This window comes from Macaca mulatta, chromosome 8 (assembly GCF_049350105.2).
Source record: "Macaca mulatta isolate MMU2019108-1 chromosome 8, T2T-MMU8v2.0, whole genome shotgun sequence".
In the NCBI taxonomy this organism is placed as follows: Eukaryota; Metazoa; Chordata; class Mammalia; order Primates; family Cercopithecidae; genus Macaca; species Macaca mulatta.
The window spans coordinates 15,018,215-15,042,486 of record NC_133413.1 but is presented as its reverse complement, the minus strand read 5'-3'; the positions used below and the strand labels follow the sequence as shown (position 1 = coordinate 15,042,486).

General features: G+C 35.5%; 1 protein-coding gene across 2 annotated transcripts in view; it reads left to right on the top strand.

Moving 5' to 3' along the window:
- DLC1 (DLC1 Rho GTPase activating protein) overlaps positions 1–24,272 on the top strand; it is a 429,208-nt gene that overhangs the window by 1,192 nt on the left and 403,744 nt on the right. For both annotated transcript variants that reach the window (XM_028852365.2, XM_001092830.5), the window contains exon 2: positions 16,438–17,585. In XM_028852365.2, the coding sequence (XP_028708198.2) occupies positions 16,563–17,585 (1,023 nt within the window). In that variant the 5' untranslated portion in view covers positions 16,438–16,562. The remainder of the gene's footprint in view (positions 1–16,437; positions 17,586–24,272) is intronic.

Genomic DNA, 24,272 nt, shown 5'->3' with positions numbered 1-24,272 from the left:
CCTGAGTTGGTGACTTCCTAGGTTTTAGAGCAAAGCCATAAAATCAGAAGTGGAAAATGTTTGATAAGTAGAAAATTGTGAGTCAATTCGTTTTAGCAAACTGTCAGTTCTAAAATAGACTCCATATAGATTTAACTGTTTTCCTCCATAAAGTAAGATTTTATTTTTATCCCTTTTCATGTTTAACTTATTTATTAATTGAGCTGTCAGATCAGTTTTCCTATTTCTTGGCACAACGTGAAACAAATACATTTTCTCACACATCAGTGTGAGGTGTAAATGAATTCCTACCCTACCTTCCTGTGCCAAGAGGGAGAGTAGAAAGCACCCGAGTGACTTTTGCTTAATAATCAGTCTCCAAAGAGTATTTTGTGTCTCATTTAAAACTACGAAGATTGAATTTATTATTATTTTACCCAAGCCAGTTTCAACCATATGTCAAGCTTCTCCTGTACAGCTTAAAAGGTTCATTTTTTTAAAAAAGTAAACACGTGAAATTTCAGGAATTATTTCTCTCCTAAGTAGTATTTAATCTGAGTTTTGGAAATTTAAGTGTCGGAATCGAATTTAGTTTACATTAATTTTCTTGGATTCACTGCTTAGGTCACATTTTGTGTAATATTTTGAATAACTGAAGTCAATCTCAATGACACTGACACTCATTATAACTCTTTTAAGGCAGTCAGAAATCACTCCAGTCATATGGAAACTGTTTGTGTCCTTACTTTATGTAATCGTAAAATTACATTTCCACCTGACTGTAGTCTCTTTAAGGTAATCTTAAATGTTTAAATGTACAATATATTAGGAAAGAACTTTAGTAATGACTGAAAAAGTATGGACTTATAATGCATAAGATACTGTTGTATTTCTGAATATTTATAATAAAAATCATCATTTTCCAGAAATAAAATGGTACATAAAGGGAAGAAATATTCATGTACATTTTCAAATCTATTAGATGAACACAAAATATACTAAGTGAAAGATGGAGAGCTATTTTGACAGTTGAATCATAAGAAATCAAGTAAGTGTTTTCTTTATAAGTTTTTATTTAGTACAAGGTGACCATCTGCTATATTAGCTATTCTCAAATTTTATACTAGAATAACTTATATTGATACATTTTAACTATTCAGTGACAATTTGTGTTAAAACTCCTTAAATATGAGAAAAAGAATCCACTTTTTATATATGTGAAAGATAAAATACTGACTTACCTAAATTATGATTTAATTAAAATCTCCAAATGGAATTTCAGGGAAGGAAAGAACGTAAGAGATCGTCTCCTCTAACACTGTCTTGAGCTTGCCTACAAGAAGCTGAGAAATGGGATTTAAAAGTGACCTGTCCAAGGTCACACCTCTAGCTAGCAGAAGAGATGACAGCAGAGCCACAGTGCCCTGATTCATAATTCATGTATCTTTTTATCCCATCATCCTGCCTTCCAATAATAATTATGCATAATGAAGTATGAACATGTCCAGTAGAAGGGTGCTTTACAGACAGAAAATTGGAGATCCTCTTATTTAAAAAAAAAAAAAAAAAAAAGAGTAAAGCTGTCACAGTGTTACTTATATGGGAAAAAAATCATAACTTTAAAAAAAAATCAAATTAGTATGCCTACAACAAACACTTTACAGTCGTAACTTGCTTTATGACTATTTTATTATATTTGATATTTATGTCAAAATCAATCCATATTTTAATAATTATATTAATCTGGTGTTTCTTTAAAAATAGGGCTAGAAAATAACTTTTCTAATTTATATCCTTGTACTCAAATGATCATAATAAAACTATCCCAACCAATGACTTTCAGAGGCAATTTTACAGTAACCCCCCCCCAGACATCCTTTCTTCTATCTAGCCTAAATCATTGTTGCTGTAGCTTATTTCCAATTCTATGTTCTATTTCGCTACATATATAAAAAGCCTAAGTTGATATATAAAAAAGTTTACATTTCTCCAGCATGTTTTCAATCCCTTAATTGATTTGTATATCTACTCTAAGCCTTCTACAAAGTCATTCAGTTGTAGAATGCAGAATTTTTATAGTATATAAATAAATGTCTGAGCAATGTGGTATAAAATGGGAGCGTTGGCTATTTCACCTGCATCATACTTCATAAATGACAATATTTGTTGCTGTGTGTGCTGAAGCAGTATACCTTCTGAGACAAGACCTTTTCTCATAAACATAACACATTCCATTTCTAGTAGCTGCCATTTCTTTAGAGAGAATGTGTCATGATGCTCTTTTTTTCCATTTTCATGACCAGATTGAGTTTCCTGATGTTATTTCTACTTAAAAGATATACTATTCAACACTTCCTTTCAATGTCACCACACTCTACATTATTGGAATGGGAAATAAGTGGAATGAAGTGGTGGCTCTTATAGCTGACTGCATGATTCCTAGAAGGCCTAGTGAAAAAGAGCACATCACTTCATTTTCTTCATAAGGGCATTATAATTTTAAAAAGAGAATTTTTCTGTCTCCGTCTATACCTACCCATACTGTATAACTCACTACAAATACTTATGGGATGGTTTAATCTTATTCATAGAGGTTTAGGTCTTACCGGCTTAAAATAGGTCAAAAATGGATCATTTGAAATTCATCTTCTGTTTGTATTTTATTGGTTTCCTCTTGAAAAATGAGTGATGTCAGTGTTATATGAGAATCACTCTTTAAAAACTATTACAGTATGGCAAAGTTCCAAATGACCAAGATCTAGATCAAGGATGTTATTATCAAAACAGAGACATGTCAAGAATTACACATGAGAATTGGAAGAGGACAAGGGAACACCGAAAACTTTCAGATTTGAGGGAAGTAGTGTGAATATTGGGCCTGCCTTCCCCACACGAAAGATAAGCGCCTTGCATAAACAACATAGACCAAACAGAGTTACAGAGAAGAATGACTCTTGATTGACTTTGGTATGATAGAGAAATACAGTGTTTACTTCTATGGTTCTGTTTTGGCTTTAAACTGATAGTTTATAGAGTTTTGAGAAATAAATGGGCAATTTTTAAGAAAGTTAAACAGAATAATAATGAATAAACTAGAGACCCCGTTTAAAAAGATTGTTAGTTTTGATTCAGTGGATTACAGAGTATGTAAATGAACTTTAAAAGATTAAACAGTGACTTCAATGCCAAAAAAATCTGAAAGATAATATAAACAGCATGCTTATGAACTTGCTCATTAATTGAGATAAATGGATGGAAAAGACAATTGTATGTGTGAAAAGGTTGTTTCTGTATTAGCTTGAAATAACAAAGTGTTTTAGCAATGCAATTCAAATAATTCAGAGAAAAAATCAGCCCTGTTAATGGAAATGAGATAGAAAGGAAGTAGGAAGATCAAACAGCGAGTTTAGATACTCAATTAGTGTTTCTTTTATTCCCAGCAATTAGCAAAATAATTAGCATGTCAGGAATTATCAACGCTTATTTGTCAACAAATGTTTGTGAAATGAATGGTAGGAAAAGCGAAGGAAAAAAAAAAAGGAAAACCAGGGTTGAGGAATGGTAATGTGTGGGAGTTGGACTTCTTTCTTATTTTCCAGACATCCTGTAATAATAGAATAATAATTTTTAAAGGGGAAGGAAAGCAAGAGGTTGGAAAGAGTCATCAGAGCCTGAGGCCAGAGGTTAACAACACTCTCATTAGATGACATTTCAAGTTCATTAAGCACCAGAAGGAAGCATAGGCATCCAGAAATGGTTTGAAATTAAAAGTTACATGAGGCCAGTGAGAACAGAGCACTAGCGAATTTTCCACAATTTAAATGGGGTGGTGTACTGAAAAAAATAATGGGCAAAGTCAGAAAACTGGCTCTGATTTCCTCTTTACCACTTGAAGCTCTGTGATTTGATGCTTGCCCCATAACTACTTTGAGTGTCTGCTTTTTATTAGTAAAGTATGGGATTTCCAGTTCATGTTGAGCATCAGATGAGATTTGGTATGTGCAAATTGTTTTGCATACAGTATAATCAGCAAGTCCTTGTTTAAAAAGGCATAGGTCAATTCATCAAGAAAGAATATGGGAGGCCGAGGTGGTCGGCTCACTGGAGGTCAAGAATTCGAGACCAGCCTGACCAACATGGTGAAACCCTGTCTCTACTGAAAATACAAAAACTTTAGCCAGGTGTGATAGCAGGCACCTGTAATCCCAGCTACTCGGGAGGCTGAGGCAGGAGATCACTTGAGTCTGGGAGGCGGAGGTTGCAGTGAGCCAAGACTGCGCCATTGCACTCCAGACTGGGCAACAAGAGCAAAACTTCATCTCAGAAAAAAAAAAAAAAAAAAAAAAGAATAAAGAATAGTTGTGTTTCACTCACATTTTGTTCTAATCGCTCATCTCTACTGAAATATCACGGACATAGAAGAAAGAGATAGTTTCAGCTCATACTCAGCCCTGGATTCTGCAGCTAAGATCAGTCGAAAGCTAAAGGAGTCATCATCATTATCACCATCACCACCATCATGACCAAGTGACTTTACATCTAGTGAGTGCTTGAAATGTGCCATGGACTAAGTGTTCTACATATATTATAATCTCATTATTATTAACTCATTATCATTTTCCCCTCAACAGTTTTTTCATTCCCATCATAGAACTGAGAAAACTGAGGTATGTAGAATTTAGGTAACTAACCCTAATCACCAGGGAAAAAAAAAAAAGTTATTTCACAGATATCCTTACAAAAATGGGAGAGAATTCCTGCCCACCAGTATGAATTTGACACTGAGCTAGTTACTTAGTCCTGCCAAAGTTCTTCCCTATCAAATTAGAGCAATAATGGTATCTGTTTCATACAATATTTGTATTACTACTAAAGGAGATAGCTTCTAAGTAACACACCAAATACAGTACTTAGTCCATAATAAGTGCTTAATTGAAGGGTTTTTTTTTTACTATTATAATTGTCATTGTAAGTTTCTAATGCACTTAATATTTCTTAGGTATTAAGAAAAACACTTGTTGATAAAAATAAGCTCAAACATTTACAGTTAGATGACAAAATTAAGATGAGATGATAGAAATGTATGGAAGACGGCCGGGCGCGGTGGCTCAATCCTGTAATCCCAGCACTTTGGGAGGCCGAGACGGGCGGATCAGGAGGTCAGGAGATCGAGACCATCCTGGCTAACACGGTGAAACCCCGTCTGTACTAAAAAATACAAAAAACTAGCCGGGCAAGGTGGCGGGCGCCTGTAGTCCCAGCTACTTGGGAGGCTGAGGCAGGAGAATGGCGGGAACCCGGGAGGCGGAGCTTGCAGTGAGCTGAGATCCGGAAACTGCACTCCAGCCTGGGCGACGGAGCGAGACTCCGTCTCAAAAAAAAAAAAAAAAGAAATGTATGGAAGACAAAAGTTGATAGCAGAGGCCCAAATAGGATACCAAGCTCACAGAAGTAATTAAGTCCCTAATGACATCTTGTTCCTAATTTCAGTGAAAATTGTGCTTATGGAATGACTAAAAATGTAATTCCCTACTGTCAACTTGCTATCTGAGCACCTGTGTTGATGTAGCTATAATCTGTTATTTATACTTAGTGATTACTGTGTCTACTGTTGGAGTGTTCTTAGAAATGATAGCAAAGCTAAAAATAAAGTGACCACTTAAACAAAACCACATCTCACCATGATGATGATAAAACATTATAATCTGTGTTCCTTGTTGAATAAAAATATCTTTTTATAATAAGGCAAACCACATTTCAATCATACTGCTTTGCCATCAATAATAAAAAGGTCAGCCACACATTTAACACCAAATTTAACCCTAAGCTACTTCCTGTTACATGAAAAATTTCAAGTGAAACAAGCTCAGAGGAAAGGCAATACTTTTCTTTATTGTAAGAGATTCTACAGAAAAGAAATATTGTGCCCAAAAAGATAATTATTCATTAATGAATTTATTTGCAGAATTAATCTAAGGTACAATGTATTTGTAAATGCCCAAATTATTCTATATAGAATCAAACACTACTATTAAGAAGATTGCATACTTAAAAAAAAATAAAACGTGGAGATCCAAATAAAACATAGATACTTAGAAATTACTACATCCATAGAGCAATATTGTCCCTCATGGCTGTGTTAATTCTGGTATCTCCTAGAAACCAATGTCCCCAGAAAGATCTCAGTGATATCAGGAAAATATCATAAAATATTCCCAGTTTCCTCAAATTACATGTGTGTTGCTTAAGAAAATGTTAAAAGAATCTCCAAATCTGGCTGACTTGAGCCATAAAGTGGGTGGTAAGTCAAACGCTGCCAGTATCTGGTCTCCTCTGCAAGAAAATTAGACACTACTGGAAGTGACATTAAATAGCAGCAACCTGGATATAAAAATAGAGCACCACTGAAATAATAGCTTGCAATTTTGCAACACCCTGCTCTTTTCTCAGGAGCTGACTTCTAGTGGATTGAAAGAGTTAACTTTCAAATTTGACTGAATCACTGAGGGCTAAGAATGAGAAAAAAAGTATTTTAAGTTCAGTAAAAACTCAGATATACCTAAAACTTGGTCAACAATAAAATAATATTTTTCAGTTGGGTACCTATTTCTTCATTTATCTTCTAAAGACCAAAATTGATGGAACGTTGGATGTGTCTTTTGGAAAAAGTGATATACTCCTTATTCCCCTTACTTGGCTCATTATAGATGACTTATTCTTTAATTTAGTAAAGTTTTTGATGCTTTCCAAACATCAAAAGACATGGAAGCTATTTCATATATAATATTTTAATCTTCATAAAGCAATTTGCCAATAAAAATTTTAACAGGGATTCATGTTTTCCACTAACATGTAATGAGGTATAACAAGTAAATTCCAGCATTAAACAAAGTATGTAAAAGTAGATGAATAATGATTTTGTGTGGGATTCAAACACATATTGCTACTAAAGAAAGATAATCTGCATGAAATCGTATGGAGGTAAATTCTTCATTATGTTTTTAAAGGTTTATCCACCCACAGTCTAATTCTAGTCTTGTCTAATTTAGATTAGGTAACATGAATATTTTAAAGGAAAAACACTCCTTGTTTTTTATTGAAAGTTGACTGTCTGGACTAGACTCATAGAAATGCTTTTTAAAAATGTGATCTTAAGGTTTTTGCTATTTGTTTGTGACTTTACGTAAAGGAATTAAGAAACATAATATCTTCCCTGGGCTTTCTTGCTGCTCCTAAGCATGTGTCAGTTCAGTTTGGCAATAAAGAGCATCCTTCTTCATCGATCATTGAGCTGTGTGCCAGTGGGAAGGCGCCCAAATGTATACAATGTAGTTTGCTTGGTAATTTGTTTTTTGACATTATCATTAAGAAAATGGGTTTCATTTTGGCTTCCACAAATGCTCTTTGTAATGAAGATTTACTTTGAGTTGAAGAACTACATTAAGTTGTGGTCCTGTGATCATGTCTGTTCACAGGTTGTTGATTGTCTTTTCTAGTTGCCTAATTCAATTCAGTAAGTGTTTTGGGGGCACATATGATGTACAAGTGTGACTCCCCAAGAGTAGGCTAAGATACAGTAAGATTTCATATCATTAGAGGATGTTCAGGTTTCCAGTGTATGCATCTTACCAAGGTGACCCTCACCACATAGCAACAAAATACGCCAAATGTAGAGGTGTCTTCTTGGTTCATATGCCAAGAGAGCATTTTAGAAAGTATAAGTTATGTTTAATTAACATGAGATTATTTTCCTTATATCTTCTCTTTCTTTCCACAGTAACTAAGCACATGCTATGTGATAACTGTTTTTATATGTGTGTGTATATTTATATACATACATATGCACACATATATATTTGTGTGTATATGTCTGTATGTATATATGTGTATATATATATACATATGTGTGTATGTGTCTGTGTGTGTCCGTATGTGTATGTGTATAAAGCAGTAGGTGGCCGAGAACGTGACCTAGAAATTTAACAGGCAATGGCTAATCAGAATCAAAAACTCTAAGGGAATCCAGAAGTAATTCTAGCTATCTAAGGAAAAAGTAAAAAAGAAAAGTAAAGTGGCTGTACCGTTATGTCTTTATTTTCCCTTCCATTAAATATTCAGAATATTTAATAGAATATCCTAGAGTCAATCATGCCTTCACTTATTTATATTGATATATATATGTATACACACACACACACTCACAACCCAGAAGTCAATAGCGTGTTCATTTATATCTGTGTATGTGTGTTTACATATACATATTTATGTGTGCATGTATCTGTATACATATGTGTATGTGTGTATATATATTTATATATAATTTATTTATCTATAAATATATAAATAAATTATATATAAATATATACACACACACATTTATATATATCACACGTATTCTCAAAGGACAAACCAAGATACCTGCATTTGATGGGATGAATACAAAAGTTGCTATCTTTCCAAGTACTGTGAGTGAGGTATTCAGGAAAAGTGGGAATTTGAGTGAGAATTCCCATTCATGTGCATTTGCTAATGTAATGCTATTTATATGCTATTTTATGTATCTTAAACTTCTATTCAAATAACATTTTAGGAAAACTATGGCTTAGACAATTCCTAAGAATACCTGTTCCAAATTTCAGGAATTCCCCAGGAGAGTAGGGGAAGGAAAGGACACTCTGAAGGAACTGACCTAAGAATCTCATAGAAATTGCACTGATATTGGTGACATAAATATTCAAACTGGCACTTTTTCTTTGCTACATACATGAGACTGGTGTTTGTGTAATTGCGAGGGGATGGTGTGGGGAGTGGGAAGGGGCAAAAGGAATGGTTTGGTACCGCCGGACATATTGTAGAAGAACTGCAGTCATGTTTATGCATCAACTCAATCTTTAATTACTGCTGTAGAACATTTAAAAATTTAAAATATTTTTAGCATGAATTCTGAAATCCAGAGATAAAACTTTCTTAGCAAATGGCACACAAAATCATAATACTTTAAATTATTTTTAGCTATGTCTTCTGATATTTAACTCTGCATTTCTAAACAATATGATTGTACTATGATTTTTTTTTCTATTTTAGACATTATCTCTTAACTTCCTGCTATAGAAAGTGACTATCTCCCTTAAATTATTTTCCCTGCTGTCCCTAACCTCACTCCTTACAGAATCCTATGCACTGAAAATCATTGCTTCAAATGTTTTGGTTAATTTAATGTTTACTATTTGCATTATTTTGACTACATGAAAAAAAATAGCCACAACTTATGGAGTGTGCTATACTTATATTTTCCTTCTTGTAAAACCATTTTTCCCGGGGTTGATCATTGATATCCCTAATGTTCTCAATAACTATTAATAATTCTTCCATCCAAATTGCTTGACATTATAATAAAATTCCTCTCAATATGTCATATATAATTGATTATTTCCCTTTTTTAAGAGACATCTCCCAGAGAGAACTTCAGGATTTATGTGAAATGATTTACCCATGGACTTGGTACACAACTTTTATCCTGAAAATTCTGTTCCATCCTCACTTGTGCTGAATTCTTGGCTTCCTTTTGCCATGTCTTTCCTGCTGTGTTTATTTTTTAATTTGGGGGTAGCTATCTCTTCAGTAGCTTTTGAGAAGAGGTTAAAAATAAAACTAAGACTTATCACATAATTTTAAGGCCGACATAATTTCCCATCCACATTTTGAAGTCATATTTGCCTGTCATCTTCTCTGCACTGTTACTTTTGAGAAATCTGATACCATTGATTCCCAACTCCTAATGCATAATCTCTTTTTCTCTTTCTCTGATTACATTTAGAACCATTTGCTTGTCTCCTAAATCTGAAAATTCACAACGATATTTCTTACGTGGTCAATTTTTCTTTCTGGTACCATTGCATCCTCATGAGTTACCTTCAATCTGAAGACTTGAATCGTTTGTTCTGGGACACATGCTAAAACTGTTTTCTTTGAAAAATTTCTTCTCTTAATGTTCTCTGAGGGCTGGGCATGGTGACTCATGCCTGTAATCCCAGCACTTTGGGAGGCCGAGGCAGGCGGATCACCTGAGGTCAGGAGTTTGAGACCAGCCTGACCAACATGGAGAAAGTAAAAATAAAAAAATTAGCCTGGTGTGGTGGCACATGCCTGGAATCCCAGCTACTCAGGAGGCTGAGGCAGGAGAATCGCTTGAACCCAGGACATGGAGGTTGCAGTGAGCCCAGATCGCGCCATTGCACTCCAGCCTGGGCAACAAGAGTGAAACCCCATCTAAAAAACAAAACAACAAAAAAAAAAACACAAAAAAAAACAACAAAAAACCTGTTCTCTGAAATGCTTCTGATACATGTTCCCCTCCAAGGTACCAGTGAGTTTTCAAGTTGCAAGCAAATCCCTGGAGTTTATTGTTTCCTCTGCTATCTTTTCCAAAAAGGTAATTCTAGAATAGTAGAAATCTGAAGCCAGAAAGAAAGGAAGTTTTCTTCCATCCAGTAGGAAACTGTACCTCAAATACCATTTGACTTGAACGTTTTGGAGGCAGAAAATTTACCACAGAGGATCTCATTCAGACATGTTCGCCTCCGTGAAGCCCTAGCTGACATATCCACCATCCCCTGAGCCACCAAGAAAGGAAGGGAGGGAGGAAGGGAGGGAGGGAGGGAGGGAGGGGAAAAAAAGGAAAGGAGGGGAAGGGAGAGAAGGAGGATGGAAGGAAAGGAAAGAATAATGAGAAGGGAAGGGAGGGAAAGGAAATTAATGAGCCTCTACTTGGTATTCATACCCCTACCAATGATATTGTGGCCATGATAGAACTTTAACTTTAGAACTATTATCTTTGTCTACAGGAGTTTCTCCCACAAAATTGTAAGCTTTAGTAGCAGAGGTAGAATATATAATTTAGGTTTATATTCCTAATGTTTAGCCAAGTTTCTGCCACTCACTGGGTACTGAATAAATGCTTGATGAATAGTGACTATGATCTAACTACTGTTAGTTCTGCAGACTGCACACTTGATATCAGCCAGTGGTACTTCATCTGCACCTTGCTCTCTCAGGCTATAGAATCAGCAGTAGTAATTATTATCAAGTTCTTCTTTTCTTTTTTTTTTAATTTATTTATTATTATTATACTTTAAGTTGTAGGGTACATGTGCATTAACGTGCAGGTTTGTTACATATGTATACTTGTGCCATGTTGGTGTGCTGCACCCATCAACTCGTCATTTACATCAGGTATAACTCCCAATGCAATCCCTCCCCCTCCCCATGATAGGCCCCAGTGTGTGATGTTCCCCTTCCTGAGTCCAAGTGATCTCATTGTTCAGTTCCCACCTATGAGTGAGAACATGCGGTGTTTGGTTTTCTGTTCTTGTGATAGTTTGCTAAGAATGATGGTTTCCAGCTGCATCCATGTCCCTACAAAGGACACAAACTCATCCTTTTTTATCGCTGCATAGTATTCCATGGTGTATATGTGCCACATTTTCTTAATCCAATCTGTCACTGATGGACATTTGGGTTGATTCCAAGTCTTTGCTATTGTGAATAGTGCTGCAATAAACATACGTGTGCATGTGTCTTTATAGCAGCATAATTTATAATCCTTTGGGTATATACCCAGTAATGGGATGGCTGGGTCATATGGTACATCTAGTTCTAGATCCTTGAGGAATTGCCATACTGTTTTCCATAATGGTTGAAGTAGTTTACAATCCCACCAACAGTGTAAAAGTGTTCCTATTTCTCCACATCCTCTCCAGCACCTGTTGTTTCCTGACTTTTTAATGATCGCCATTCTAACTGGTGTGAGATGGTATCTCATTGTGGTTTTGATTTGCATTTCTCTGATGGCCAGTGATGATGAGCATTTTTTCATGTGTCTGTTGGCTGTATGAATGTCTTCTTTTGAGAAATGTCTGTTCATATCCTTTGCCCACTTTTTGATGGGGTTGTTTGTTTTTTTCTTGTAAATTTGTTTGAGTTCTTTGTAGGATCTGGATATTAGCCCTTTGTCAGATGAGTAGATTGCAAAAATTTTCTCCCATTCTGTAGGTTGCCTGTTCACTCTGATGGTAGTCTCTTTTGCTGTGCAGAAGCTCTTTAGTTTAATGAGATCCCATTTGTCAATTTTGGCTTTTGCTGCCGTTGCTTTTGGTGTTTTAGACATGAAGTCTTTGCCCATGCCTATGTCCTGAATGGTACTACCTAGGTTTTCCTCTAGGATTTTTATGGTATTAGGTCTAACATTTAAGTCTCTAATCCATCTTGAATTAATTTTCGTATAAGGAGTAAGGAAAGGATCCAGTTTCAGCTTTCTACTTATGGCTAGCCAATTTTCCCAGCACCATTTATTAAATAGGGAATCCTTTCCCCATTTCTTGTTTCTCTCAGGTTTGTCAAAGATCAGATGGCTGTAGATGTGTGGGATTATTTCTGAGGACTCTGTTCTGTTCCATTGGTCTATATCTCTGTTTTGGTACCAGTACCATGCTGTTTTGGTTACTGTAGCCTTGTAGTATAGTTTGAAGTCAGGTAGCGTGATGCCTCCAGCTTTGTTCTTTTGACTTAGGATTGTCTTGGAGATGCGGGCTCTTTTTTGGTTCCAAATGAACTTTAAAGCAGTTTTTTCCAATTCTGTGAAGAAACTCATTGGTAGCTTGATGGGGATGGCATTGAATCTATAAATTACCTTGGGCAGTATGGCCATTTTCACGATATTGATTCTTCCTATCCATGAGCATGGTATGTTCATCCATTTGTTTGTGTCCTCTTTGATTTCACTGAGCAGTGGTTTGTAGTTCTCCTTGAAGAGGTCCTTTACATCCCTTGTAAGTTGGATTCCTAGGTATTTGATTCTCTTTGAAGCAATTGTGAATGGAAGTTCATTCCTGATTTGGCTCTCTGTTTGTCTGTTACTGGTGTATAAGAATGCTTGTGATTTTTGCACATTAATTTTGTATCCTGAGACTTTGCTGAAGTTGCTTATCAGCTTAAGGAGATTTTGGGCTGAGATGATGGGGTTTTCTAAATATACAATTATGTCATCTGCAAACAGGGACAATTTGACTTCTTTTCTAAGAACAATTGGCAGGGCAAATTATAAGCTGGTCTTCTATTTCAGAGACAAGTTCAAGATAGAGCATGATCGTTTGATATCAAATATAGATCAGTGATTCTCAAACTAGAATGTCTCCAATTGTTAAATAGGGTAACATTTAATTTGCTTAATTGATGATGATGATGATGATGATGATGATTATTATTATTATTATTTTGCTCTATCACCCAGGCAAGAGTGCAGTGGTGTAATCATGGCTTACTGCAGCCTTGACCTCCTGTGCTCAAGCAATCCTCCCACCTCAGCCTCCCAAGTTGCTGGGTCTAAAGGTGCATGCTACCAATCCCAGCTAATGTTTGTATGTTTTGTAGAAACATCATCTCCCTGTATTACCCAGGCTGGTCTGAAACTCCTGGCTCAAGTGATCTGCACACCTCAGCCTCCCAAAGTGCTGGGATTATAGGTGTGAGCCATCGTGCCCAGTAATTTTGTTTAATTTTAATGTGCATATTGTATGCCATAAAATTCTTATGTTAAGCCTTGGTGTTACAAAATTAATGCAAACAATGAATTCAAAATCATACACTAATATCTCAAATTTGGAAATTTCACAAGTATTTTCCAGAATCACTGCATCATTAGAAGTACATACAGTCTCTTGTAATGTTAATGTCATGGTGCTTGAACACATGAATTTAAGAAGTGAAAAATCCCCATGGAAATTCACTTCATAAAACCAACATCCTGAAATGACCTACAGTTTTCCAGATCCTCTATCCAAATCCTCAGCAACTGAGCTCATTCTGAATGAAACTGCATGAATAGGATTACAAAAGAAATGTAATAGAAATCTGAAAAATAAGTAGTCAGTTTTTTGAAATGTAATTTTAAATAAGGCAGCCCAGTGAGGAGGCTCATAGGGGAAGTCAGTCTTTTACGAAGACTTCTCTCTCTTATGGGATAGGTTATAATCAATTCAGATGATTTAGGAAATAAGACCTATAAACTCAGATATGATTGACAATAATCTAATGCTCCTATTTATTAATAATCTGTTTTGTCTTTAAATCATAGAGGCAGATTTAACTATAGATCTTACAAACCAAGATTTAAATAGAAACTGTAGATAGGAGAGCTTGCAGACATTCATTTTAAAAAAAAAACTATCAGACCACATGATATGGAATGAATGAGGATGCCAAATGTAATAATGATGGTTATGATAATTGAGAAATTGTATATCTTAAAAATAGAAGTGTACACTTACAGAAATGATTTGGAAATGTTCAAAGCACCTAGATTAGAAATGAAGACAAGAAGAGTTAATGCTTTATTGGATTTATCTTATTTATAATTTCTCTTTGCAGTTAGATTGTCTCAGAACTTGTTGAACTATCTTCCTTTGATTTGATAGAAATACTTACTTGTCAAGGTTGAGTGACAGAAATTAATGAATATTATTGTCAAGTCTTAAAGGCAAAATTTTTGTGTAATTCTCTTTCCTAAAAAGTTAATAAAACTATCTTTCTGCTTAGTAAAAGAAATGAAACAAGAATTCAGGCTCAACTTAAAATAAAAATGTGGTTTAGGAGTGACATCGTAATACCACTTGGCATTTCTTAAGTGAGCCTGCTCTTTCTACACTGGATAAAAATAAAGAGAGAAAAGCATCTAAAACCCTATGACATCCCAAATGTGCCCATGAAAGCAGAAATTTTCTGGCTTGCATCTATGCGTTCTTTCCACTTTCCGTAGCCTCCCACGTTATAATGACTTATGCATGGAATTCAGAGACTTTATATTTTCTTTTGAGTGCAGAGTGAACGTCAACATGGAAAATGTGAAGGCTGACCACTTTTCAAGATGGCCACAGACCTTTGAGGGAACCAAATAGTATCCAAAAAGATACTTGGTCAGTCTGGGATACTAAAATTCTAGCACATGTCAATTTCACCAGTTTTTACAGGGTGGAAATATTTACCTCTCAGGCATATGTTTAGTCAGAATAGCTCGAAATTTTTGTTGGGGAGTCAAGGTCCTTTACAATAGAATAAAGAGATCCAAAATCAGCACAGCAGTTAATCTTGTTTATAGCATAAATCAATAACTCAACCCATGTTGTGTACTGACAGTTCTTCTGTGGAATAAAAACTAAAAGTGTCTGCTCTGTAAATGGGATTTTTCTTTTACAGTCCAATAATATAGTTTCATTGTGGGGCAAAATTTGGGTTAGTCATTTTTATAAGGTTGAGTTTCCACTGGTACTATTTCTTTCCTTTAACTAAGCGTTTGAAGAATTCAAGGCAAAAGGTTGGATACCTGGTATGTGTTTGTATTCTGAGCTTGTCTTATGCATGATTTTCTTGTTTGCTTAAATTTTATGGCCAAATTCTAACAGAAATATGCAAACTAAACTTCTTATAAGCCAAACAGAATGAGACTGAAGTTTCTGAAGAATAGTCCCAATTGTCCTATAGTCATATCTTCCTTTATGTTCACTTGAATTCTTGCATAAAATATTTAGAGTTTACACATAGTAAAGTTATGTGGGAAGAAGGGATGAAGGTAGAATCTCATGATTCCATGAAGACAATGAAGTTTGTTGACTATCTCAGTCTGGGCCTTAGAAGCAGGACCCAGTTTGAAGCTAGGCTCACTTCCTACATGTATAACTTTAGTAAATTATTTAATTTCTCTTAAGCTTCAACAATACCAGCTTGCAAGCTAGTAGTAGCAGTAATAGGATGCATGTATAGATGGATCTGTCCTAAGGCATTGTAAATGGTATGCGTTATGCTTTCTAATCAATGCATTGTGTGTTAATATGTGATAAACTGGATTATTCCATGTTTCTTAGTCACTCCCTGGAGTAACTACACACAGGTCATTTGGGTTCGGTGTTAGCTGTTTCACACACTAATACATTACACATGCTGTCTCTATAGCTCAAGTTTTGCATGAACAGTTCCCTGGTGGCTTTTGCTGTGATTCAAACCAAACAGTGAATAGATTTATTTAACAACTTGTGTTCACAAAAGTAAATCAGGAAAGCATGCCAGCTAGAACAACATGTTTCTTCCAGTGATTTTTATTAAGTATTGCATTTCACATATTTTCTTAATGGAGTTTTAAATGTTCAGTATTTATATCTTTATTCATTAGTGGACCAATCCAATTGCCTTTAAAAGTGTTGCTGATGATTCTTATCAGAAATATTCAATGTAAAATTTCTTACTAATATTAGGCTGCTTCTTAAAGAAATAATGTTATTAAAGCTAATAAACAGAAGCTTTATAAAATCTCTTAATTTTGATAGCATAGATTAAGTCTTCTCTTTTCTAAGATATATTTTGACTTTAGAAATTTATCTGTGACTATATATATTTTTTAATTTTTAATAGGTGGTGAAATGACAGAACCCATTCCTTTCTTTGATTGGTGATTTTGAAATAATCTTTCATCAAGTTTCATCTCCTTTACCCTCATATGGAATATATCTCTATGTCTGTTGTTAAACTACGATGACATGTCTGTAGCTATCAGAAAGAGAAGCTGGGAAGAACATGTGACCCACTGGATGGGACAGCCTTTTAATTCTGATGATTATAACACAGCATGTCATCATGGACTTGTAGCTGACAGCTTGCAGGCAAGTATGGAAAAAGATGCAACTCTAAATGTGGACCGCAAAGAAAAGTGTGTTTCACTACCTGACTGCTGTCATGGATCAGAGCTGAGAGATTTTCCTGGGAGGCCAATGGGTCACCTGTCAAAGGATGTGGATGAAAATGACAGCCATGAAGGTGAAGATCAGTTTCTTTCCCTGGAAGCCAGCACAGAAACACTAGTGCATGTTTCTGATGAGGATACCAATTCTGATTTATGCCTTACAGATGATAAACAGGTTTTGAATACCCACGGGCATAAAACATCAGGGCAACATATGATCGAAGGAGCAGGCTCCTTAGAAAAGGCACTGCCCATCATAGAAAGTAACCAAGTTTCTTTTAACTCCTGGGGAATGGCTGGTAAAACTGAATTAGCACTGGTAAAAGAAAGTGGGGAGAGAAAAGTTACTGACTCTATAAATAAAAGCCTGGAGCTTTGTAATGAAATAGGTTTAAGTGAAATAAAAGATGCACCCAAAGTAAATGTAGTTGATACTTTGAATGTGAAAGATATTGCACCTGAGAAACAATTGCTTAATTCTGCTGCAATTGCTCAGCAACGAAGGAAACCTGACTTCCCTAAAGATGAAAATGAAAGAAGCACCTGCAATGTAGTACAAGATGAGTTCTTGGATATTCCTTGTACAAACAGAGGACTGCCATTATTAAAAACAGATTTTGGAAGCTGCCTTCTGCAGCCTCCTTCCTGTCTCAATGGAATGTCAGCTGAAAATGGCCGGGAGAAGAGTGGTTTTTCACAACATCAAAACAAAAGTCCACCAAAGGTCAAGGCAGAAGATGGCATGCAGTGTTTACACTTAAAGGAGACCCTGGCCACCCAGGAACCCACAGATAACCAAGTCAGACTTCGTAAGAGAAAGGTAAGACGTATGTACAGATTCTCTGGCTTTTGAAATTTTGTAAATATCCTTGGATTCATCAGTTATCATTTTGCTTGGATTAAAAACATATGAAGATGGTTCTTTTGCCCTGTCATGCAGATGCATAATTCAAAGACTACCCACTTGGTCAAACCATCAAAATATGTAAAAATTAAAGAGCAATAATCTACCCATTTCACTAATAATATGTATCATGGTTTATGAATAATCTATTTCAGAATTGCGTTAAAAACAGGATTGGTATCCCTTTCTTTAGTTGGAATTAAATAGCCACCAGATAGCTCATAAACATGCAGTTCAAGGCATTCTGTAGAGTGATTTCTGATTTTTATAAAGAAAGTCATGGTACTGTTATAGCATTTATTTGGGCATATTTCTTTTTCTCTTCAAAAAGAGTATGTTTTCATAAGAAAAAAAAGTGGTATAAATCACATATTTAAAATAATCCCTTTACATATACAAAGGCAAAACTACTCCCACCCCCAAAATGCGCTGATGCCATTTTAAGTGATACCCTGGCATACTCACCATCAATAGATGTATCACAGTCTCTGTTTCTTGACACAACTGTGACTTAAATGTTGACCAGAAAGGGCTAATAACCGAAATTATGTTTTATGTTACAGCCCCTTTGAGTAATTCTAAAAATGCCATCCTCCCCTGCGAAGCTTCCAAGTGAGAGAAGCAAGGGCTCAGATGGTGCTACCTGAATTATGGTTTAGCAAGTGAACCCTTGACCAAAACCTGTCTTTTCTACAGAATTTCCCCACATTTCTCCAAAAACCGTAGTGAGTTATAGTCCTGATATAAGTCCAAGTACAGTTGCTTCTTCTGTAAACCCCACATGGCCATTGGCATTGAAGAAAGCTTACAGTTTTGACACTGATATGCACCGATTAAAACATATATCCTTGCCCCTCTCTTGAGATATTCATCCATAACTGCAATTCTCCTAAACACAAAACTAATGTTCTTTGTTCTGTTCAACTGGGGCTATCTACCATGAGAAAAAAATCTCCTACTTTCTTTGTAGTGAAGAAATCTGGTTTTCATAGACTGTGGTTTTGCTAACAAACTAGTTCAGTAATGTGTCGTGAGTTAGTTTAAATGAAGTCAAAGACTTTACAGCAAAAATCAGTGTCCACAAGCTATATGCCAACAGAGCATTTTGTGCTTCTGGCAGACTCTCCCTTCCTTACATAAGTTTTATGAAAATGTTAATGCTCTATAAAGTTGTTATGATTAAAATGATTAGGTCACTCTTTCAAAAACTTTCATATATCCTATCAAATCTGTTTGAGGGGATGCTATAATCTCATTAGACAGTATTAACTGACCTATGGCATAGCTCCCTAAAATAAAACAAACTCCGCCCAACTGCCAATGGAAACATTAAACATTCCAGAAACATATACTCACCACTTGAACATTTATATCAATACTAAGAATGCTGGAAAGAATTTACTCTTGGACGTGTCACCATAGCATGGTTGCCTTTTGAGAGTTATAATTATATCTCATTTACAAGTTCGAATTTAAATATTCTATTTTAAGCATTCTGTCATGCTAAAGTGTTGTGACATTGTCTGATGGAATATTTTCTTTAACTCTACAACCCATTTAGGATGCCTTCTAATAAATAGATTAAATGAAAAATGTTAGGTTGGGAATTTACCCTAGAAAACTACAGTTATGGGAGAAGTCCTTAGAACTAAAATGTATAAGAATTTTTGTTTTATGCATTCTTGGATGAGTGTTAAAATACTGTGGAATTGGCAATTCGTCATTTTTAGAAATTTACCAGAAGAAACAATAGAGAATATTCATAGAAAGATACATACAGAGGTGTTCATCATTATACTGCATGTTACTGAAAGAAAAATGAAACAGTCTACATTTGCATCAATAAAGAATTTGTTTAGGCCAGGCGCGGTGGCTCACGCCTGTAATCCCAGCATTTTGGGAGGCGGAGGCAGGTGGATCACGAGGTCAGGAGATAGAGACCATCCTGGCTAACATGGTAAAACCCTGTCTCTACTAAAAATACAAAAAATTAGCCAGGTGTGGTGGCAGGTGCCTTTAGTCCCAGCTACTCAGGAGGCTGAGGCAGGAGAATGGCCTGAACCCCGGAGGCGGAGCTTGCAGTGAGCCCCACTGCACTCCAGCCTGGGCGACAGAGCAAGACTCCATCTCAAAAAAAGAAAAAAAAGAAAGAAAAGAAATGGTCTAAGAATTTGTTTATTATTTATCTTGTATGGAATACTGTGCTGCCATTAAAAAGATGGAGTGAGATCCAAGCACACTAACTTAAAGAGGTTCATGATATAGTATATCTGAAAAACAACAGTAGCAGACTAATATGTATAGATAGCCAAACCTTAATGTCAAAATGTGTGTGTGTGTGTGCATGTGGGTGTGTGTGTGTATATATACGTATGTGTGAATGCAGACAGTAGTATAAACCTCTCTGTATGACTGAATAATATGTGAAATCCTGGCTAAATAGGCACAAAATTGTTAACAGCAATTACATTGGATGAGTGGAATTAAAAGAGCAGAGGGAGGGGTTTTCATTTTTTACCCCATATAATTTTTATAAAAGATCACAGAATTATGTATGAAATGCATACACTGAACAGAAACACACCAAAAAATAATATTTGATGTATAAACTGAGGCATTTTCTGCATGGCACAAAACAACCTTTTATTTGCATTATTACTATGATTCTTACTGCTTTTATAAATTATAAACAAATATTTATAAAGTTTTTCACACTATTGACAAGAGTTCTAATCAACTAGTTGATGTCTAATACTAGTGCAACTAGTTTAGAAGAAATACGTTTTTTGGAGGCACACGTGTGCCACATTTTCATGTCTGTAGGGAATGTGATGCCAAATGGTCAAGTGGTAGAAACAGTCTGCTAATTGTCTATATATTTAAAACTGTCAGCCATAGTAATACCTGCAAGATAAGAACTTGGAAAAGTGAAATCGTATAAAGGCTAATATCATTTTAGTTATGGAATTGTAATCAGCTCATTATCTGATAATCACGTGAGTGAATCAAATCCTTCAATAAATTTGTGCACATCGATTTCTTTTGTCAAGATAACATCAAGGTTCTAAGACTTGAAGAAAAAAAATAAAAGAGCTTATAAGGGTGATCTCCAAAATGTACTGAAATAGTGCTCTAGAGATATCATTGTGCTTTTGATATAAATTATCATTTCTTGAAACCCACAAATCTTGGCAGGCATTCGTCATTTTCCAAAGCTTAGTGTTACTTAGTTTCTGATGATATTTCTGACTATCAGAGTTTAGTCACACATGTATTTATTAGAAGTCTCCGTTGGAGGGGATTACATTTGTAGTATATGTACTACAAGTATATACCTATGTTTGTAGTATATATGTAGTATACAGGGGATTACAAATATTGACCTTTTAAGCCAATAATTCCTCTAAATAGGATGAAATATATAATGAAATTGAAGCCACTGATATCAAAGGAAGACCAAATGAATCGTGAGCAAATGTTAGAGAATGTGCCATAAGGTTGGGTGACATATGACCAGCACTCACAGGACCTGGCTGGTCTCTGGGGTGAGGCGGCTGGTTAAAAGCAATTCTGAGACAAATTCCAAAGTAGTCTGGAGGAGGGAGACAGTCTAAGAAGTGGTCTCTTTAAGCCAGACGAGATGTGAAGATGGAAAACATTTAGGGAAAGACTTGAGGTTAGACATTTTTTCTTAAAGAAGTGGTTTACTAATTAGAGAGAGTCCAGAATTCAGTCTTCTGTAAAGACTACTCAAACAGTTCTGAATTTTTTGAATAACCATAATAATTATATAAATGTCTGAACATATGTTTATTTGCTCACATAAGAAATAATCCATATTACAAAGCAAAATAAACTCCAATAAAGATGCAAAGATAATGTGAACTATAAGAAGACACCTAATTCTACATTCCAACAAAAACCTCATATTACAACAACAAATTAAATGAATGTTAGGCTCTTAGTTTATCCCTCAGGTTTGTGTGTGTTTGTTTATTTCTTGGAGATGGAGTCTTGCTTCCTCACTCAGGCTGGAGTACAGTGGTGTGATCTCCACCCACTGCAACATCTGCCTCCTAGGTTCAAACAATTCTCCTGCCTCAGCCCCCTTAGTAGCTGGGATTACAGGCATGTACCCCCACATCCGGCTAGTTTTTATATTTTTAGTAGAGATGGGGTTTCACCATGTTGGCCAGGCTGGTCTCAAACTCCTGACCTCAGGTGATCCACCTGCCTCAGCCTCTCAAAGTGCTGGGATTACAGGTGTGAGCCAATGTGCCTGGCCTGTATCTCAGTATTAATTAGGCTATAGATTTGTCTGCTATCTCTGAAAACATAATAGTGGTTCAAGTGACATATTTCTTTCACACACATACAACAGGGATAAGAAGTTCTGAACCAATATATAGGCTCTGAGCCTTGAGAATCCACACCCCTTTTATCTACCCTCTCTGCTGTCTTGAGTCCTCATCTATATTCAAGTCAGTGGGAAGGCAAAAGGGTACAGGGGTAATCACACCCGTGTATACAGGCAGTGCCCAAGTCATGGGCTTCACTGCAATTTCATGGGCTAGAATTTAGTTTCATAGGCACACCTAGCAATAAGGGAACTGACCATTGGAATCTGCATTCTGGACAAGCAGATTATGTTCACTAAAAGTTCTATTATGTTCACTAAAAGAACATATGTTCGCTAAAAGTTCTATTATCAAAGAAGTATGGGACAATTTATATTGAGAGATAACTCATAACATAAATATTGAGGAATAATGCTCTAACATAAATATATTCCAATATATCGTGACATGTTGTGAAAGAAATAAGCAAGCTGCATATATGTTCTGTGGTATTCTGTATAAATACTAGGTGCTTTAATTTCACACAACAGAATACTTTTCCTCATTATGAAACTATTTGATATATTAAGTGATGTTTATCAAATGATATATCATTTCTTACAGAAAAACTGTCCAGGAATAAAACATTACATTATACATACTGTACTTTAAATCTCTGGAAAATATAATACATCGTCTATGATTGACAAAAATCAAATATTTTCTCCTTATTCTATATTTAAAATATGCAAACATTTGGTAAAAGGACACCCATACCGGAAATGATATTCTCTTTCCTTTCTATCCCCTAAATGCCAATGGGGGAGATTTGTAACAAGGGGAGGATAACATTGACCAATGGGTGACATAAAGAAGATAGTAAATTGTGCAGAAAACAGAATGAACAAAAGTAGGAGGCTGGCTGGGACAATATAAAAGGAAAGGAACCATTCTAAACAAATAAGTTCTATTGTTCTATACCTCTTTACATTGTAAAGAGGTATAGAATGTATTATAATTATATTTAACAATATAACAAGTATTGTAACTATAGTTAACAATAATAAATAGTTTCAAATAGCTAGAAGAAGGATATTGAATGTTCCCAGCACATACGTTCTCAGACATGATCAATGTTTGGAATGCTGGCTCTAATATTGTATATATCACAACATCATCTATATGCCCCATAAGTTTATAAACAATGTTTATGTATCAACTGAAAATTTTTAAATTCAAAAAATAAAGATTAAAACAAGAAATGAAAACCTAAAAGATAGTTAAGCCAAGGCTCTGGGCTAATGTAGCAAGATATGTGGAATGAAAGCAAGGACAATGAAGGAATTAGCTTATGAATAAGCTTAGTATGAGCCGACAAGGAGGGAAGGAATGTAAAGCGGGGTAGGTGTATATATAGCTCTGCAGATAAATTCATAATAACAGTATTATTTTACACCAAGCTTGCGCTGGTTTTAATGACACAGGCCTGTTGAGCAGATTGCGCTTTCTAAATCCCCTTGTTTTGACACTCGTTTCCCTAGGTTAAAGATTGGAGCTGGCAGTGAAAGCTTATTTCCAAGTGGTTAGTTGGTGTGTAAATTCATAACAAGTTCTTGTGACAGTTCTTATCCAACATACTCTTAGTGAGTTTTGTGTCCCAGGTAAAGCTAATAGCTTTGTAAATAACTTGTTTTGTGCTTCACTGGGCCACGGAAAACTATCAAATAATTTCATGCCATTTAAACTGGTTTTTGCCTTATAAATAACCAGAAAGCCAAAAATGTATTTGCAGACATTTGGGGCTCAAATACATTATCTCATGACAAATAAATATAAGTCTAAAACCAACTCAAAATGCAAAAACATTTAATTGTAAGATAAAGGAAAACACTAGGTATAGCGTCTGTTAAAATCAATCCATAATAAACATTGAGCATTTTCAGTATCCCAGGTGCTATTCTATGCTCTCGGTCCATCACCATGAGCCAGGTAGCAGAGTTTATTCCATTGCAAAGCATCTAGTCACTGAAATCCCACTGGAGATGCCAAGTAGGGCTTCTGTTTGACTGACATATAAGGCTGGCACTGAAGAGAGGGGAGAGTAGTGAGAGAGGTGGAGGGAGAGGAAAAATAGAGAGAGAGAGAGACAGAGAGAGTAAGTGATAGAAAAAAAGGACAGGCTAAAATAGGATAGCAAAAGTAGCACTGGTCATTTGTAAAGAAAAAAAATAAAGTCTTTGACAAAAAAGAAATATGTAGCAGGCTG